Source organism: Cariama cristata, unplaced genomic scaffold (genome assembly GCF_000690535.1).
Source record: "Cariama cristata isolate BGI_N322 unplaced genomic scaffold, ASM69053v1 scaffold12845, whole genome shotgun sequence".
NCBI lineage: Eukaryota > Metazoa > Chordata > Aves > Cariamiformes > Cariamidae > Cariama > Cariama cristata.
The window spans coordinates 14186-34035 of NW_009618186.1; the positions used below are offsets into that span (position 1 = coordinate 14186).

Consider the following 19850-nt stretch of genomic DNA (forward strand, 5'->3'; position numbering starts at 1 on the left):
GTAAGCTGACCTCTGGGCAATCACTGCCTCTTCACCAAAAGTGGTGAAGACACAATAAATTCAGCTCTGCCTGATACCACGTATCAAACGGGAGAAAGTGTGAGCCTTGGATAAGCTCACTGAGGATCTCAGCTCGGTCTGCAGCCCTGCCACGGGACATTGCAGGCTCTCTCCTCCCTTGCTAGTTTTGAAGATGGTCCATTTATTTTGTCCCCAATCACGAAAGCTGCCTGTGGTCTCACGCCACTGACCCGGGGGGCTCCAGCCCAGCTGCCCCCTTTGCTCTGCTGGCCAGTGAGCCTCCGGCGGTGAAGTCTGTCCAACATGGATGCTCACCAAAACGTCCTGCATTGCCCTTCACTTACCAAGCAGCAGCTGAGTCTGCTACACACTGCACAGGACGGGGAAGACTGTTGTTTCTGAGGCACCCAAACCAGTGATGCTGTTTTGAAAATGTTACCCCATGTCCCCTCCTCTGAGTGGGGGAAGGTGCACGTGTGTGCGCATTTGTGCTTTGGCTGGTGAGGTCTGCTCAAGAGCTGCATGTGCTTTCCAGGATTCATATGTTGCCCAGACCCAGACCCTATGCTGGCTCTATTTTGGGCTCCTCTCACAGGTTTTTGGTACACCCACCTCTCTCTCCTTCTCCTTCAGCTCTGCCTCTGTCTCCTTGACTTTGTTAACAAACATTTGTCTCATTTCTTCCTCTTTCTTCTGGAGCTCGCCCAAGAACTCTTTCCTCTTGGTCTCGTATGTTTCTTGGAGGCTGGGGAAGAAAGCAAACAAAATCCAGACTGTCTGGACACCAATGAGTTAGGGATGGGGAAATGCACGCCTGACTGCATTGCTTAAAGATAAACAGGCAGGGAAGGGAACGCCCAAGTCAGCTGCAAAGTTCAAACTCAGTGCTAGCATTTTCCAGCCCAGCATTGTGGATACCTCCTACAAATCTCCCGTATTTTTTAGAGTGTCAGTACCAAACTATTGCTCTGAATTGATGCTAGACGTGAAGCCTGCTCACCTGAAAGGCTGGCTGTCTGGATCCGTGTCCTTGAAGCCCATCTCTTCCAGTTTGCACCTCCGGTACAGCTCATAGTGGCGGGTGTGAGTCTGCTCCCGAAGATCCTCCATGTTGACTCGAATCAGCATTTCCCGCAGTTTCACAAAGTCACAGTGACTTTCATTCTCAACTGATGGAAGCAAAGGGAGAAGTCAGCAAACTGCACACGTGGTGGTGGGGCAGCACAAATGCACATACAAATTAACTCCAGAGATCCTCCTCCCAAGGACCTCTACCTATCGTCCTGCACAGGGGGACAACATCCCAGGATTCTCGTTGACCGTTACCACCTGCCACTAGGAACAGGAATTCAAAGGAAAGATTGGCCAGCCCGCAAAAGGCTGCACAGGACACTTTTGCACCGTTCACTCGCGTGCGCTGGCAGGAGGGCAGGGCCGGAGCGGGTCCCAGCGCCTGCTCGTGCACGCACAAGGGAGGTTTGCGGCGGGTGCCCAGCTCGCAGCACCTTACCTTGCACCACTCCCCACGGGTACTGCCGAGCTCTCACCAGCTTGTTCCCAACCTTCACCTCCTCCGTGCTGCCGACCACAGCGAAGGGCAGATGAGCCTGAAACAGAGCCAAGGCCAGGGACTCATTGCGTGGGCTAACCCCACCGAGATCAGCCTGACCATTAGATCCCCCTCATCCAGGTGCAGGACCTACTCCAAAAAGTCCTTCCTCCGAAGCTAACAATCTCCAGTATTCAGAGCAGTCTCTGCTATGAACTTGGATATTACGACAGAGCGCAGTGTAGGGCCACAGCACAGCTTACTAGCAATGCTGGCTGGATTGAACTAGATGGAGAAATATTGTAGGAACACCATGATCGTTACCCATCTCCCTCTATCCATTTGTCAGGTTGTTCTTGCAGCTGTAGTCCTTCCAGGTGCCAAGAGCAAGGGCACTCCCTGCCTTGCAGGAAGCACAAGCAAAGCCATCCGTAAGCCGGCCCTGGCAGAGCAGTTTGTGTGTGGGCACTGGAAGGGACAGGTGCAGGATACAACGTGTGCTCATCGCTCTCCAAGTCTGCAAAGCATCGAGCGCAGTAAGGAAACGGGGCACTGTCCTCAGCGCTGCAGGAAAGGAGCCACGGAGCAGGTGCTTCTGTAGGATGAGGGTGACAAAACCCTTCATATTTAAGAAGGAGTGGATCCAGAAGCGTGGAACTGGTGGAGAAGTGGCCAAAAATATTTACATTGGTGGGGAGTGGGGCAAGAAAAACCAAGCAAGCGTGACTCCTGTTTTTCTCCCCAATGCACACAGCTTGCAATTATTTTAAAAAGAGTGCATCCTCCGAATTTTTCATTAATTCAGCAAAAAAGAACTATTATAGTGAAAACACATATCTAGTTGACCCAGAAATCAATTAGCTATTGAAATTTAGGAAAAAAAAAAAAGGGGGGGGGGTGTGAAAGAAAAAACAAAGCACTTAATCAGAAACAGCCATGCAGGAAAATGCTCTTTTTGATGAAAACGTGACTTTTTATTTAAAAAAAATTAACATGGAAACATTTCAGCTGTTTCTACTGCAATAGCTACACTCTGATTTGGGAGATGGGAAACTTGAAAGTGTTTTGCACATGCTTCAGCCAGATCTGAATTTGATCTTTGAATTTCAAAAAAGACAGAATAGAGTCTAACAATTTTTCTTCTTTATTTTAAATTGTTTTTTCTCTGCTTAGCCTCCTTAAAGTCAGAAGGCTAACGTAAACCTTAACTGTAAAATTTTTATTCAAAGTTTCTCCCTCCTCAAATGAAAAGTAGCCTAAAAGCAGACAGAATGAATTTTGAAGAAAGTATTTTTCAAAAATTCAATAAAACAAATTTTAGAGCTGAGTTTCTCCAGAGACCCCACAGATTAAATAAGAGCCACATTTTAATTAATTCTGTATGCAACAGCCTTAGGCATCTGTCAGATCCACAGCTCCACTTTCAAACAGATTCAGTGCCTGGACAATCCCAATGAAACTTGCCTTTCAAATGCATTTTTGTGCAGCAATTTAATTCGTCACAACTTTTGGCGGCAACGCGACTGGCAGCGTTACTCACATTCATCACAGAGTTGATCTCAGCGACTGCTTCGTCGTCTGTGGGGAATTGATAGATCTGCACACCATTGCTGACCAGCTCGCTCATTATCTTTATCTTGAACTTGTGCAACTCGCTCTTGGAGATGGTGTCCGCTTTGGCAATAATTGGGATGATGTTCACCTACAGCAGAAGGAAGGAAGGAAAAATAGCCAGGTGAGCAGCAGTCGGGCAAGCGGCTCTGTCGGGAACGTGAGTGCCCGCGGGATGACCCAGGTCCTATCCCGGTGGCTGCGTTACTTTTCCTAAAACCCCAAAGGTGCTATGTTTTGCATGCGAGCTGCAGCACAAGCTCAGCTGAACACCAGAGGGAAGAGTTTTCCAGGACTAATTTGGCTACAAGGCTTACAGATAAGCCAAACACTCTGCGATAAATACACAACGAGCAGATCAAAGCCTCTGCTCTTGCCGATGTATTTTGTTACACACTCCGAGGGAGGCAGAGGCAGCGTAACTGTCACATCTTGAGTTATCACCGATCCGCTTCGGGCTGTGCTGACAAGCCATTTTAGAAGACAAGCGCAAAGATGAAAGGCTGCAGCGAGCTGATGCGAAGCCTTCCCACGGTTAAGCAGAAAGAGCAAGGACTCCTCAGACCCTGTCACAGCAGCTACAGACCCTTTCCAAGGACTCCCTGAGCCTCTTCGTGAGGATCGCAACTCAGGTGTGCTGTGCAGATTACACGGACCACCTGGGAAAGGTGCAGGGTGCCATACAGCAGACAGGAGATTTGTTTTCATGCTGTTGTTGCTCATTTTGCATCAGCAGTCACCAAGCACGATATCCCACGCAGCTTCATCAACCTGGGTTTCAAAGCCACCCAAGGGCTGTAGGGAGGGGAGGTCTCCCCGTGCCCAGTACCTACCAACATCAAGAGCAAATGAGAGCCACATCTCACATCCTTCAGAGGGGATGTGGTCCACTATGGCCTCGTGCTTGGGAGAGCTACGGCGGGGCAGGATCTGTCACAGGAACCTCTATTAGATAATGCTGCTACACCCAGAAAAGCCAAGCGCAACACTGCAAACCACTGCTTAAACAACAACAAAACTCATCTGTCTGAACAGCAGCCAAATTCACAGCAGTAAAACACAAGAATTCAGACAGACGAGGGGAAAGCGTGATTTGCCGTCTAACATTTCCCAACAGCCGATGCTTTTTGTCCTACAGGGCAGAAATTCGTAGCAGCCATTCGGTCTCAAATGGGTGCCCATTAAAATAAACGGCCTTGCTTTCCCAGCTCAAGTTCTCTTTGTAGCTCAGTGTGTTTTCCCATGCTTCTTGGTTTGTTCCCCCCAGCCCCCCCCCGCCCCTTTGGTTTAGCACTCACTAAACACAAGAGCATTTTCTCGCTCCAAGAGAAAACAGTCTTAATTTACTCACTGCAAATTTATCCGAGAGGATAAACTGCTGCTTTTTCTCAGCTGTTGACCTGACCTCTTTTACCAAGGACCAGAAACCCACACAGAACAAGGTCTGCTGCTCACTCCACTCCTCAGCAGGTCGATGTCCTCATTACAAAGGTAGAGAGGGCCATGACCACAGCTGGGTGCCTCGCTGACCTGCTAAGAGCTGAGGGGGCTTGGATCCACCCTCTCCCACAAAACCAGGGTCAGCTCAAGGCTCACGGACCACCCGCTCAGGAGCTCTATCTGCGAGGCGCTCTCCAGCCAGCCGGGCACACTGACAAACCAGCACAAGAGGCGATTTTTGTCCATTTTCAGTTGGCCCAAGCAATTCCCCCCTCTTCTTCCAAAAAGTACCAGCTCAGCCCTGCTCACAGCGAGGCAGGGGGTGCGGAGCCTGGAGCTAGGCACAGCTTTCACAGCAGCAGGAGAAGGCAGGCTCTGCGGTCACAGCTGCGGCCCCAGCAGTACTCAAAGGTGCAAACCGAGGTTGGTTCAAGCCCCCTCCAAACAGGTTCCTCGTGCTTTGAAAAGGCAACTCAGTCAGCTCTTGCTGTCACAGAGTTCACAACCCAGAAGGGTTTTACAAGTTCTTGTATTTCCAATAATCAACAGCCAACATCAATACTGTGGAATCCTGGAAATGGCATTTGCGTGTATCTCCCTCCTCCTCTCTTCCTCCCTTGTGAGCTCCTTGATTTTTTAAATTGTTACTCTTCTTATTTTGATTTCGTGCATGCCTTGGAAAATCACAAGCTGGAATCCCACAATTAACAAGTGATACCTGGAGCACCATACAATTATCTTCCTGTTTTCCTTTCTCTGATTCCGAGCATTGGCACCCAAAAGCTGTCTAAGTCTAGAATGAGCTCATCCCTTTACAATAGAGAGAAAGGGTGGAAAAGTTTGGAAACAAGAAAGAAACAAGATACGAGATGCTAGTGAACCAAACTGCCTGTCTAATCCAGCCCTCCTACAGCACCTTCCACGCACCCACTTCTACACAAAGGCCACAGTCTGTGGCACGGAGATTAGTGCCAAATAAACTGATACACAACTAGCTAGAGAAGAAAAGTCACCTCTCCTCTCCTTCCTGAACAGGTTTTAAAAACCCAATAAAAGGAAGCGATGCCAGAACTGCGTGAGGTTTCTCTCTCCACTCTTAATTTTTACGCAAATAATGCTTACCTTAGGTTGAAGGCAAAATCCTAGAGCAATGTTCTTATATCTCATCGTGGAAGAGCAATATTCTCTGTTTAAAGATCTAGTAATAAAATCATGAAGTGGACTACTGGAGAGTCATCCCACTGAATGTGACAGGGGTGCAGTGTCCCCTTGACTGTCAGTCCACGTGCTGGACGTCTTTGCTGGAGCTGGAATTATGACCAGAGGAAGTCTGCGCTTCAGAAAAGGCACTGAACTCACATGCACACACATAAAACGCACCTCCGTCTCAAGTCAGTCTGCCCACAGATTTATTGCTCGTCTCCAAAAGAAAAACTTAAAAGAATGTGCCAAAATAAGTCAGTTGTTAGAAAGTAATTTTGCTAATATAATAAGGCTACACACATTTTCACTCTGTGAAATACTGCTGGATTTTTCCCCATCTCCAAAGCGTTCCTGAATGCAAGTCCCAGTGAAGCCACCAGGCAAATTCCACCTTGGAAACCAAACAGCAGAGGCACAAACTGGCCCAAAGCATCCCCACTGCCAGTGACCTGCCTAGGACGTGTCTGCTCACCAAGGGCAAGCCATTAGCCACAGCTCATCAACAGCACACGCTGGCAGGAAACCATCCAGGGACAACAACCAGGGAGCCCGGGATGCCCATGGCAGCGCACAGCTGTGCCATCATTTCCCAGGGCGCAGCTGCATTTTAAATCAATAAATCACCTTCTCATTTGACACAGATGCAATTTAATTTATCTCCTCCTTTTCCCGAGTTAAATGTGATGGAAAGACAATCCCTGCCAGGTCATACGTGCTTCCCACCTACCAGCCAGGCAGCCACGTTTCATCTACCTAGAACCACTTCTGAAGATGCTTCTAGCTCCCTGGCTGTAATTGAATAACCTAGACAACAGCTGGCCATGAGCTCAGCCAACCAGATGTTGTATTACAGCACAAGGGAAGATTCTGTTTACAAAACGGCTTTGCTCACAAGGGATTTTGTAATCTTCACACTAAAGGCAAGATTCACTACTGAAATTGTCAGGCAGATTCAAAAGCCTGCCCAACACCTGACGCTGTGCCACCGGTGTGCTAAAGCGAAGGTGTCATGGAGCCAGGTTCCTACAAGCCCTTGTTAAACCAGTCTCAGAGGCTGAGCCAGCAGAGCATGCAGCAAAGCATTGCCTCCGATACACCTTTTGCCTCCACGGGCTCCATTCTTCACTTGTAAAACAGGGGCCACCAGTCACATAAAGTTTCCCAAGAGGAAAGCCAGGTTGGGGTGTGCTCACAGGGCTGCAGACGTGAGTCAGTGCATGTCACCTCTGCTCAGCCACGGTAACCGCTTGCTGTTACCAGTCTGGAGCAGGCAGAAAGCTGCCTGGGGTTTGCTGACACCCCACTTCACTCTGCCCACGCACCAGTGGTTCATGCGTACTGGGAAAGGAGCACAGCGCTGTCATGCACAAATCTTTAAGGAGCGCCTGAAAGCGCCTTGATATCCTGGGATAACACCAATGCAGAAATGCAACATAAATCCCTGACACCCAGAAAATATCAGTGGTGTCTACTTGCTTATTCATTTCCATGTGCTGCTTCTGCGAGGCCACCACACCACAAAATTCAAGATGTTCTCACACTGTGGTAAGACGGGAGATGAGAGCAAAGGGATAAAATTACTTCAGAGAGGACTATTTAAGTGGAAGTTTAGAAATATAAAAAGCTTGTGTGCGCACAAAGTTCTCAACTCTGCACAAGTACAAAGGATTTATTTTGGTACTACCCAAGGACCACACTAAAGGCAGCCACAGGGAGATGTGAAAAGTAGGGAATGCAGAAGGAAAGGAAGAAAAAAGCTTTGTGGGACCACCAGCACCAAGAGGAATCGTGCAAAAGCTTTCCTCCAAACATATTTCTGGGAAGATGTAATGCTGGGACCGTGCCAAGAGACAAGAGTTTAAGGGAAAGTTTTCGGATTCCTGACGAAGTCAGTGTAACGGCCACCACGGTTACAAACAGCCCACTGCAATGGGAAACCAGCGCCTGCTCTGGAGCGGGGCCAAGGAAAAGCGGGCCAACAGCCCTGGGTGGTGAGGGCAAACAGCAGGGACTCCAGGAGGGGGAACTCTACCCGCCAGGAAAGTCCGATGGAGCTGCACATGGACAACAGCCAGAGAAAAGAGCATTCCCTCGATGTAACCCAGGGGATCCCCAGTTCCTGCAGGGTCCCAGCTGCCTTGCCTGTCCCCTCTGTAGGCTGATCAGCATCTGCCATCTGAAAGGAACCACCTTGCTGCTAAAATACTGCCCTGAAAGACAGGAAATTCTTGCAAAGAAAAGAAGAGATGCTGCTGCCACTAGTGACCTTTGAAGGCTCCTGCAGCTCTCTGGAAGCCAGCTGCAACAACAACCAAAAGCATGTCAGAAACCTCCTCGGAGCTGCAGGAATAACGGCGGTAGCCGGTTAAGGAACCCACTGCCCCCTAAGGCAGAATAGCCTATGCACAAAAAAAACAACCCCCAGCTAGACCCTCTCACGACTCACTTTTAGGATTCCTATGACCCTGAGAATTTATCACTGTATTTACATTTTCAGAATATCCTGTGATCTCCTACCCAGACCATCTGGCACTACCACAGTGCCAGCTCACGCACTCCCTGGGCACCAGCACGCACAGCCAACACTTCTCTTCAGCCCTTTTCTCCTCTGTACTGACCACCACCTTAGGACATCTACAGTTTTGGTGGCTCTCCGCCCCTCTTGTCCCTGCTGACAGAGGTCCCTTGCCTGCACACCTGTAAAGAAGAGCTAATAAAGATGCAGTTGATGGCTTTGATAAATACGAACTAATCTGGGTAAGATTCTTACAGGGATGGCTCTAGACTTTATACAGTTAGCTGGAAAACAGGTTTTTCACCTGACATTTTTCAGGAAAGCCAGTGAGCAAACAAGCACAGGACCTCAGCAACCACCAGGGCAGTCACAGTTTTACCGGAGTCCTAAAAACGGCTCAGCTAACATGCAGGAAAGAGTCCAGCACTTACATGGAAGGAACAAAACCTTCCACGTGACAATCAATATTGACAGAAGCATCACCACTTCGAGAGAGAGGGACCATAGTCTCCAACTCCTTACCTTGCTATCCAGCTTCTTCATTGTCACCAGGTCCAAGGACTTGAGCGAGTGCCCGGTTGGGGTGATGAAGTACAGGCAGACGTGAATCCTCGTGTCATGATAGTTGAAGAGAGATCGGCGGATTTTCAGCTCTTCTTGTAAATAGTTTTCAAACTGCGTATCAATGTACTCAACTATCGGCCTGTAACTAAAACCATACCATTAGCAACCCAGATACTGGACTTCAAACTTCAACAGTTTAAAGACTTAAGGAGTTCTCCTAGACATACCATAATATCACTTAAAAAGTAGTTATGAGACTCAAATAATTTATCCTTACAACAGGAAAAGTGCAGCATTTACACATATACCTTATAATCCAAAGATTGCTGGAGTCTCCTGAGGCTGCACTGCAAAGTCTAAGGACAGTGGAGCATGGAAAGACAACTACTTCCCCCGATCAAACTTTGCCCAGATCTCAGCGCTGAGCCATCTGGCTGTAGCAATGCAACGTGACCAAGGAGAGACCTTGGAGTCCCAGAAAGCCTTTACCTGGGGCTTGAACAAGATGTCTGTGTAATTAAATGAGACAGGTCCAGAGACACTGATCACTGCCAGAACAGATAATTCCCAACCCTGCACCAAGGACAGCTTGTTAACTGCTCACGGTCCAGGAGGACACCATTCCCTGCTGGAAAGACCTCCTATGACCTCTCTTTCTGGCTCCTCACCCAACTCCCTCTACGCTTCGTCCCCAGGACCAGAGCCACTGCAGGGAGCTACTCCGTGAACAGAAACACAGACACCTCCTCTGCAACACTGCAAGCAGGACTGCAGGCAGTTCATGTCTAAGCATCAGAGGCAAGCCCAGAAACACCAAGCAGATGGCACAAGACCTGCCTTTCATCTTTATTTATCTGATCTCCAAATCCAACTGCATCCACAATCGTTAGCTTCAGGTGGACGTTGCTCTCCTGCAGGTCGTAGGTCCGTGGCCGCAAGCGAACTGCGCTCTCATAGTGACTGGCTTCCTCCGTCTCAAACGTGGTATTGAAGAGGGTATTCATTAGCGTGGATTTCCCAATGCCGGTCTCACCTAGGAAGGAGAAATGAGCAGCTCACTGCAGCGTGAGTTTGTCACAGGTACTTCAAAGAATGTTAATTACTGAGCAAAACTAAATTATACTGCAAAAGATTACTACAAACTGCTTGTGGACAGACATATAATTGTCACAAAGGTAACTGCGTTCTTGAAGGCCTCCCATGCTTAATGCAAAGCTACCACAGAGCACCTTGGTCCCATCTCCCCAAGTGAGGATCACACAGCACAGCAAAATGCACTATCTTCCTTTCCACATACCCTGACTTTGCTCGGGATCCTGCACCAGAGAAGCTGGGTAGAGCACAATTTTAGTAGTCTTTTGAGTCTTCAGATGAGGAGTAAAACTCAGCTGCTCCTACTGGCAAGGACTATCTGGGTCAGTCGTTGGCTGTCCCAAACACAGCGACAGCTCTGGGTAACACTGCAGGTCAGCACGAAGCGATGGGTGTGCTGTGTGCTGTGGAGGGGTCAGGGAGCTCTGACCATGAGGTTTCCTCTCACTCCTTTCTGTGAGATTCCCAACTTTAACAGGCTTCTCTATCACTTTCTCTCTTTGTTTTATCTTGCCATTAAAGTCTCTGGGGGCCTGCCTTTTTTGAGAGCGGAGGCCCCTCTGAGGAGGGACTCTGGGTGCCTATTTCAGTGCAAAGCAGCGGGCAGGCAGCTCTGGCCCTGCTAGGACAACTTGCCATCAGACTGAAAATCTCTTTTCACAGCAGGAAAGACGCTGGATGAAGGTTTCATCATTTCAGCATACAGCTGAACTTTGGTCTGCCTGGAAGCCTTAAAGCAGCTTGTCCCTCTTCCACAGCCCCAACCCTGTAGTCCCACATGTCCCATTAATAACTGCCAAAGGACTAAAGCCCATTCTGCTGTAATCCTTTCCCCCCTCCATCCACAGAGCAGCTACACCAGAGTCAGCTCTGGGGCTCATTTGCTCTCCTTTCTGAAAAGGCAGGGGGCAAGCTGCTGAGATCTGGCTGGGTACGTGCAAACTGTCCAGGATGGTCCCATTCTGCACAGACATGCCACAGACAGCAAGTCTATGCGTTGAGACAACAGAGCCACCTGTGCAGCAAACAGAATTGGCCAACCTGAAGGAAATAAGCAACGAACTCTTCCATCACATCAGGCATGAGCTTTCATGGACATCCAAATAACCTCAGCAAGACAGCAGCTGTCAGAGAGAGCAAGAGGTGCTGCTCTGCTCTGAAGAGCTACAGCTGCACAGAGAGATCTTGCAACCTAGCTGGTTTCATTTCTCATTGCTCTTGATTTCTGGAGCTTCCCTTCAGTATTTCTGCTTCCTTCAAGGCTGCCGTGTTGCCCCATGCCAAGACAAAACTGCTGTTTAGGTGAAACCAATACCAAAATGCCATATAGCATCTGTGACATGGAGGCCAAAGTATGACAAGGTTTTTAGCGGCCAGGTTCCACGGTGCATTTTTACTACAGACCTCAGCAGAGCGCTGAGCTGAAGCACTGAGGCAGGGCACTCCTGAGGCATCCTCATCCTTCCAGTAGTAGAAAAAAAATCTGCCAACTTGAGCCTCTGAGATACACAGAGGGAGAGAACATGGAGCCAAGAGGGGATGGCAGAGAAACTTGGTGGGGAGAGAACAGTTCTTGGAGAACCAGTAGGGACAAGATTAGGAGAAGTTTCCCATATGTAGCCCCCCTGTTCCAACAGCCATTGAAGGACACCTGGGATGCATCACAAACCAAGCTCCATCCCAGAATATTTGGCTCACAGGCTGTCTGTGAGCCAGAAAGGCTTTGAACTGGTAATGAAACGAGACTGATATTTTCCAGATTGGCCTCAAAGGGGCTCCATTTAAACTCCTCATGCATTACACACAGCTCTCTTGGCCAAGGGAGCAGAGGCAAAAATCCAAGGAAATACCCTCCTACCCCCCGCTCATTTCCCAGGCAGCCCACCATGCTACACCTCCGGCGTGACAGGCACTGCTCCTGCCGAGCACAGCCCCTCCCGCTGAACCCAGCCACCTCCCAGGAGCCCTACAGTGGACGCGCCGATGGGAGAGCAGGAGGGTGAGAAAGCTTCGGTTCAAGGGAGGTGCCATGCCTGATGCCAAGGGGTTTGGGCTTTTTCCTTCTTCAAGCACTGCAGGTTCTGCTCTTCACTGGAGAATAAAAACCTCGTGGTGCTCAGAATAGGGCAGAGGCACACACCGCTTCCGACCAGCTGCGGCTAAGAGTTGCGCAAGGAAATGACGCCAGTCTGGTGCTTTAGAATAATGTGAAAGGAGTCAGATGGAGAACTCACTACTGACGTAAGCCAGCAACATTCTCCTGTTCAGTTGGGGGCACAGTTGGGAGCAGGGACTGGCAAACAGGGGTACAGGGGATTTTTTTATCCTCTTGTCCAAAAATAAAACCCCCAAAACCCCACAAACCCACACCACAGTAATTTTTCTCCCATGTTTCACAAATGGTATGGCCAGATGAGAATGCAGGAGTATCCATCCAGGTGTCCCCAAGAACAACATTCATTAAACATACTGCCCTCTGCTACAGTTACCCTTCTGCTAAGGAACAAGCCTGTGAAGCTCAACTGTGATTTCAGCCATGCTTTTTACTTGGGGTTTGGACACGTGAAAATGGCTTAGGTATGGCACAAGCACCCTGTGAAAGTTGTCAGGGTTTCACTGCACAGTCTGTATCAAGCCATGTTCTCTTTGGGCAGATTGAGGGCCATGCAGGGAGCTGCTGTCTGTGGATGTATTTCTGCTGGTCTGGTGGGTTACAATACTTCAGACCTCATACACAATACAAGAACCAGCCAAGGTAAAAATAATGCTCATCTCATCACTGGAAAGAATTGGTTTCTAGTACTCCAGCCAGCATCGCCTGCTAGATCATGTCAATATCAAAATTAAAACCCAAGAATATAATGAGGTTATTTTAAAGTCAGCCCCTTGCACCTGCTCACAATCTTCAAGATAAATACTTTACAATAAATAAAACCAGGAACACTCCTTCTCCCTTTCCTAGCACAGAGATGGTGATGCTTCAAGCCCTCTGACTTACCCCGGGAAAGCATCAACCTGGGACAGCTCAGATACAAACCTCTTACCCCTAGCTTTGGGGCGCAGGCTTACACTGAGAAACGACTCAGTGACCACCAGCAGCTCTCAGCTAACACATGCTGCATCTGACTGCATCTACTTGGACACCATATTCACCGAGAAGCTGCTCATGCCAGCCACCCCAGTTTGCAGATGGAAATATTTAACTTGCCACATACAATCTTCCCTTAATCCTTCCTATTGCAAAGCTCCTGCGGCGGAGGAGATGAGCAAGACCTCATCTTAGATTATGGAAATTCTTCTGGTTTGATCCGCAAGGCTCAGCCACTTGGACCTCCCTGCCGCTCTCTGCAGCTTCTGCACCTGCGGCAGTAGCTCAGCTCCACACAGAGCCGGGCAGCCCCACACCCGTTTTCTACCCCCACTCCTCACCAAAGGCAGAAAGTCAATATATTAAAACTCCCCCTAATTTTGAACAACAAGTCTCCAACAGTCACTTGTGAAAGTCACCAGGCATTTCTGACTTGCTTCAAGTCCCTGTCAAGGCCCGTGGTGCAGCAGGACACACAAGAAATCCCGGTCCCAACCTCACCGCGCCGCCGGCTCAGCCCACGTCTGTTTGCAGAGACCCGTGCTCACCCACACAGAGGATGTTGAAGCTGAAGCCTTGCGTGACAGACTTGCTGACCAGCTGATCGGGGAGACTGTCGAAGCCGACATGGCCTCCCAGGGAAAGGTTCCTCTTCTCTTCATTCTGGTGGGGAGAAGAAGCCAGATTAGCAAACTGCATTGAGATCGCACGGCAGATTGATGAGAGGAACCACAAAGCCCAAGAAATAACCACCCTCCCAGGCAAGAGCCACGGACACAAACCCTAACGCTGCCCGCAGGAGCTTGTGTTTCGGCATGCCACAGTGCAAATCCTTCAACGGCCACCAACAAAAGAAAAGAGAGGGGAAAATACTGATCTTAATGGGGAATTGGGACGGCTAAGCTACCAGGCTACAAAGAAAAGAAAACACTAGCATGAGCTCCAACTACATGCAGCTGGGAGAGATTAACAGAGGAAAACCCACCACTGTGTGTTTTAGCACTCACGTCTCCTCATCCTTTTTTATTTTATTTTCTTAAACCCTCCAGCACCGAATTCAGCTCGACAGCCTGCATTTTCCCCAGAGTACTTGATCTTTTTTGCTTTGCTGTTGCCACAAGCAGCGTGGATTTGTTCGCTCAGGCATTCAGGGGTGCTGGTCGCACAGGCAGGGCGAGGAACCCTCTTGCTTTACCATCTGTGACCACACAATTTTCCACCGTTTCTCTGCTGTTCCTGTTCCTGCCTCCCCCGTGTGCACTTTGTTCTTCCTTCTGTCTCCTCCCTCCCCCAGAGGAAGACGAAGCTCATCACCTGTAGGAAGCTTTGCTTAGAAGCTAAGACAATAAGCATCCCCGGAGACAACAGTTCTATGCCCTGTGCTATACAGAGAGGCAGACCAGATCAGCTATAATGTCCAGAAGAGAGGAGTTGACAGAAGGGTTATTTGTGTTTCTAGGGGTTAAAAACAGCAGAGTTTGGATTTGCACAAATATTTCAACTGATGTTACCACCTCTCTACACAGCCAAGCAACGCTGCCTGAACCCAGGGACCAGAGCCCTGTCCCTACAGCCTCTCAAGCACTCTTACCCTTCCATGGAGAAGCAAGGATACGTGATTTCAGAGCACGATTCATTCACCCTCAGAGTTTCTTTGGTAAATGACCCTTTTTCTTAGTCACCAGCACACAGTGCAAGATGGGGATGGAAAAAGTGTCTGCCATTTGCCTGGCTCTGGCTCTGTCTGTCCCTGACAATTTGGACTTAACATCCCAGCACTAAGACTGCGAGACAAGAGCACACCCTGAGAAGAGCCTAAGCTGGCTGTCAAACTTTACATTAACTCAAGAGGAAAATAAAAGAAATGATGTGGTAAGGCTCACGTATTGCTCTATGCCTGCAATGAGATCGCTAAACAAAACACGAACCTTTGTTCGACTGCATCTCGAGTCAAAGCCTCCTTTAGTTCTGCCTTTGGTAGAACAAATATTCTCAGCTTTGAAAAGCAAACCATCTAAATCACAAGAACAACTTGTGAACAGCTGAAGCAGCTCCTATGCCTCACGTACAAACCTTCTGGCTGTCCTGGTTAGCATTTGTTACCAACTTTCAGATGATTTTAGCCCAGCACTCTCCCAAGGGACTCCCTGGACAGAAACAAAACCAAATCACAGCTGGGCTCCTGCGATCAATTCTGTTTCATCCCACCGAGATCGATCGTGCTCACTAACTAAGCGGAAATAGCAATGATTTGAAGTTTTCCTGTGGGAGAGATGGCATCAGTTAAGGTTTTAAGGTGGCCAAGAGTTCAGGTGAATTTAAAAGGGCCCCAAAGCCAGGGAAACCTCAAAGTTAAACTTTCTTCTGTTCACCTGTCCCCACACAGAGATGTAAAGCTCAGACTAACACCTCTGCAGGGACAGACCCCCACCACAGGGAGACAAGTGATCCATGCTGATCCAGGTAGCCCAATGCCGAACCACCGATCCGGCTCAGGATGGTGCAACCGCAGCGCGAAGGTGAACTTGGGACACACATGTGCTGGGAAAGGGCTCAGACTTCTTTAGGTTTGTTTTTCCCCTTAAGGTGGAGACTCTCACAAGGCGCAGGAAGACACTGCATGTATCAGCAGAGCTCGGGGGGCTTCCTCGGGCTCTCAGCCCCATCCCCTCAGCCCCGACTTCTCCTCTCCCCCCGTGCCCCTCCGAGCCACCACCTTACAGAGCTTGAAACGCCCGTTCCCATCGCTGCAATGCGGTGACAGCCAAGCAAGCCGTTCCCACAGAAAGTCACCGAGTTTGACAGTTACACTTTGTGTCTTTTCATTTAAAATACTAAACAAAAACAAGCAAACAAAAACACAAACCAGAAGCCTGGGATGACATTTTGGATGGGAAATAAATAAAGGCTGCCGATGGCTATGATTAGGCTGAGAGTGCCCGAGGCTGGGAGGAGGTTTCCAGGCAACAGGCAGCACCACTGCTCCGGATTTTAAAATAGGCTCCAGCTTGGCAAGGCTGCATTTTAAAATAGGCTCCAGCTAGGCAAGGCTGCATTGAGAATGCAGTCATGCTTCAGCCGGAGGAAACCCAAATCTGTTCACCCAGGGCTTTCTTTTTCTCTTCTTTTTCTGGCGTTTGGTTGCTGTTCATTACGGGACAAGAATACACTTACTCAAAACTGCTCGCCATCTCTTAAAGCTGCTAAACCAACAAGCCAAACTTCAGTGAAATATTTTTGTCAGTGACCTTGAAATGCAGTTTCCTTTTACTTCTGTAAGCAGCAATAATAATCTGGTTCAACTTCAAGACGCTGCCAATACCAAAGCAGAAAACAATTTGCTGTGCTTGCAGCGCGTTCAGCTGTCATTCAACCTCCAAAGGGATTTTGCTATTGTTGCTGTGTTAGGACAAACAGCAACAACTGCTGGAAAGTAGTAAGATTAAGAAAAGAATGAGAAAAAAAAGTTCTCTCTTTTATTCTTTCCCTCCAATCCACTGAGCTTACAAATTTGACAGCCTTGTGAATACCACAAGTTTTTCTGCTCACTTGTGTTGTTTGGGGTGTTGACCTGCCGTGGAGAGGCACCCACCCACCCACCATCCTGATGAGCAACCACCAGCACTTCAGCTACCTGCAACCCATGTGTGAGTCTCACCCCAAAAGACTAACCCTTCTGGCCAGCTCCGGCTTGCCCAGCCCAGCTGAAGGACAGCTTGACACGGTTCACCTCCTAGTAAAGACAACAAGGTCACACTCAAAATTGAATTCTTTCCAGCGGAAGGAGCCAGTTTGCAACGCTCAGCACAAATAATCAATCCAGAATACTCACGCTGCAATAAATGAGGGCAGCAGTAATGCAGCAATGGGGGTCTGCGTGTTGTCGTGGTGTTTTTGTTTCCAACAAAAGCTATGGATTTCAGTAGGGCTTTTTCCACCTTTGGTGCCATCGATGCGCTTGCCCTGCAGGACCGGAGCAGGCAGGGTACGTGGCAGAGCTGGGTGGGATCGGCCATGGCGAAAGCCAGGCAGAAACACAGCCCTGCCCTTTCCAGTCGCGCTGGTCTCTGCAACACTCCCGGTCTCTGCAACGACCGATGAGGGTTAGGTCCCTCGTCTCACAGCCTGGAGACACGAGACTCTCCCGCTTCTCACCAGGCAAGACTCCATCCTGGGGCTGCAAATAACCATGGGGCAGCCAACCTTTCCTCAAGCTCATTTGATCATTTCGCAACACGGTAATTAAGAGCTTGTGATGGCCTCCACCAGAAACAGCTGCTGCAGCCCTGAACATCACTTCTTGGGTCACTAACGGCACCCTATGATGGGCAGCTACCAGGCTTTTACTTGGAGCCTTTGAACACACTCTTTAAAGATCTTCTGTGCATTGGACTGATCTTCAGGGCTTTAATTAGAGAGACAAGGGGATAATTGGTATTTTGAATCTGGAATTTTGTGGGAAACAAAAGATTCATCAGAAGGTCAGAGTAGAATTTATTAATTTTCAAATCGAAAGTCCTTTAAACGTTTTCACAGATGCTCTGGCCAGGCCGAGAAGCAGAGTCTGTCAAGGCAAGAGTGACACAAATGGCATCTGGGGGCACGGCCATGGGAACAACAGCCATCCCGGAGGGAAATCGATCTTTGGCTCTGGTTTGACAGCTACATCACAGGACCCTTCTCCTGGCATGCAGCAGAAAGACAGACATGCCCTTGGTAGCACAGATGGCCACACTTAGCCGAGTACCACAAGAACTGAAAAGAAACCTCCAAACCATAGTGCTTCAAACCTGCTGCAAGGCACCAGCCCCCCCAGCTCCTGGACATGCTCCGCCGGAGGCTGGGGATGCACTTGGGATGCACGACGGCATGCTGGCCCATTCCTGTGGCCACACCAGCACAAAGCTGCCCAGGGAACCGAAAACAGTGTTTCAAACCCACATCAGCTTCCTACGCCCATCCACAGCAGGGTCCCACAAACCGTGCCATACAACAGGACTGCAGGGCTGGGAGGGAGCAGGGGCAGCATCGCTGCGGGCAGCTGGCCACAAACCACATCTGTAGAAGATGATATGTTATTTGGCCCTTTATTACAAGTGAGACAAGAAAAGGCAGCAGAGAAACAGAGAGACACCAAATCCATATCCCTATAAGAGGGTCAACACAGTATTCGCATGTTAATTAGGCTCCTCCTAGTAGACAGAGGGATTAAAGAAACCTGTGAGGAGAAGTGGCCCGGGCTACAGCATCAACCAGTGTGCCTACAATCCTTTAAAAAATAAAAATCTGATCACAGTTCCTCTTTTTTCCAGTCTCTTCATGCTTCACCTCCAAAGTAGCATCTGTTTCACTCTGCACCATTACATTTTTCAGCAACTTCTCCCAGGAAAAGTGACTTTATCACTGCCTGCGCAGCCCATGGGGGATGTCAGCAGCGAGATCGGCTCCCCATTCAGCTGCCCCCCAAGCACACAGTTTTCCTAGCTGGGTCCTGCTGCAGAACAGAGCAGCCCACTCTGCTTTTAGATCTGCTGCCCCTGTTCTCCTTGCTTTCACACCAGGAGCACTAGGAACAGACTGGACCTTGCATATAGAAGACCATTCTGACATCGGTTAGTTAAAAAAAAGAAAAATTATATCGATAATTATCATCTTTCAATTAATCTCAACAAGAAATGCTCTTTGGTGACATATGCTTGTGTTTTCTGCTTCAGACAACCCTCGTTTTTGTTTTCCTGAAGAAAGCAGGTGAAAACATATGGGTAAACAAAAGTGTAACTGAATGCCACAATCATAAATGGTGATATTTATTTTTTTAAAAAATAAATAAATATCACCATTTAAGAACTTGGCATGATGGGAGTTGTAATGTGGGCCCTGCTACAGCAGACGCATCAGCATACAAGCAACTTGTGAATACGTCCCGTAAAACCAAGAGCGAAACCCAAAAATGACATGGTTTAGCTGTTTATCAGCTAAACCATGACTTGAGTGAAGACTCCTGGTTTTATACCCTGAGGACTAGCACAGCACCCTTCTGTACCTAAGGTGCCTTTCCCCATTTCTAAGACCCGACAAAACATGAGTAAGATGAACTGCTGACCTTTTCCAAGACAAAACAGCAAAGTCCTACAGGGGAAAAAGGAGGGGAAACTCAGTCCTTTCTTCTTTCTGCTAAATGAAAAGGGTTTACACGTGAGCAATGACCTTCAACCCAAAGGTATTCATTGCTCCCAAATACTCCCTCCGGCACCTCCGCAGGCTTCGCACCACCGACCGGGGAGGTCCCCGAGCTGTGCCCAGGCTGCAGCTCCCCAAAGGCCAACCCCGCAAACAGGGGAGAGGCACGGCTGTCGGGACGAGAGCTTTCATGTTCCAAGAGCCCACAGGCAGTACTATTCCAGGTCCCTCTCTTCCCAGGCTTCTTCCATTTACGTTTTTCACACACTGACAAAATAGCAAGAGGCAACAACACAACATCTGCACAGCACTTTTCCAAAGTGCTTCAATTCCCACTACAGAGGCACACTTTTGTTTATAAATTCCTCAATCCTGGATGACACCTTGACCTTAAATAATACCAAATCCTCCAGGACTTTGCAGCATGGGTGCCCCTCCAACCCGGGAGCAGTCCGTTACCCTCACACCAACGCCGCGCAGTAGCTCTGTAGCACTGGATACACCCACGGGCGCATCGTTTCGCACTGCGGTAGCACACACAGATGTGGAGTCACAGATCAGCGTGCCAGGCATCCTGCAAAGTGCAA

General features: G+C 48.9%; 1 protein-coding gene across 1 annotated transcript in view; it reads right to left on the bottom strand.

Moving 5' to 3' along the window:
• Nucleotides 1–13741, bottom strand: part of SEPT8 (septin 8) — a gene marked incomplete at its 3' end in the record, with an annotated part of 14089 nt that extends 348 nt beyond the window's left edge. Inside the window, exons 1-7 of the mRNA XM_009700757.1 lie at nt 13632–13741; nt 9741–9936; nt 8862–9042; nt 3111–3272; nt 1532–1628; nt 1022–1190; nt 634–766 (exon numbers count right to left, since the gene is read on the bottom strand). Of these exons, the coding sequence (XP_009699059.1) occupies nt 634–766; nt 1022–1190; nt 1532–1628; nt 3111–3272; nt 8862–9042; nt 9741–9907 (909 nt within the window). The remainder of the gene's footprint in view (nt 1–633; nt 767–1021; nt 1191–1531; nt 1629–3110; nt 3273–8861; nt 9043–9740; nt 9937–13631) is intronic.
• Between the last annotated feature and the right edge of the window lie 6109 nt (nt 13742–19850).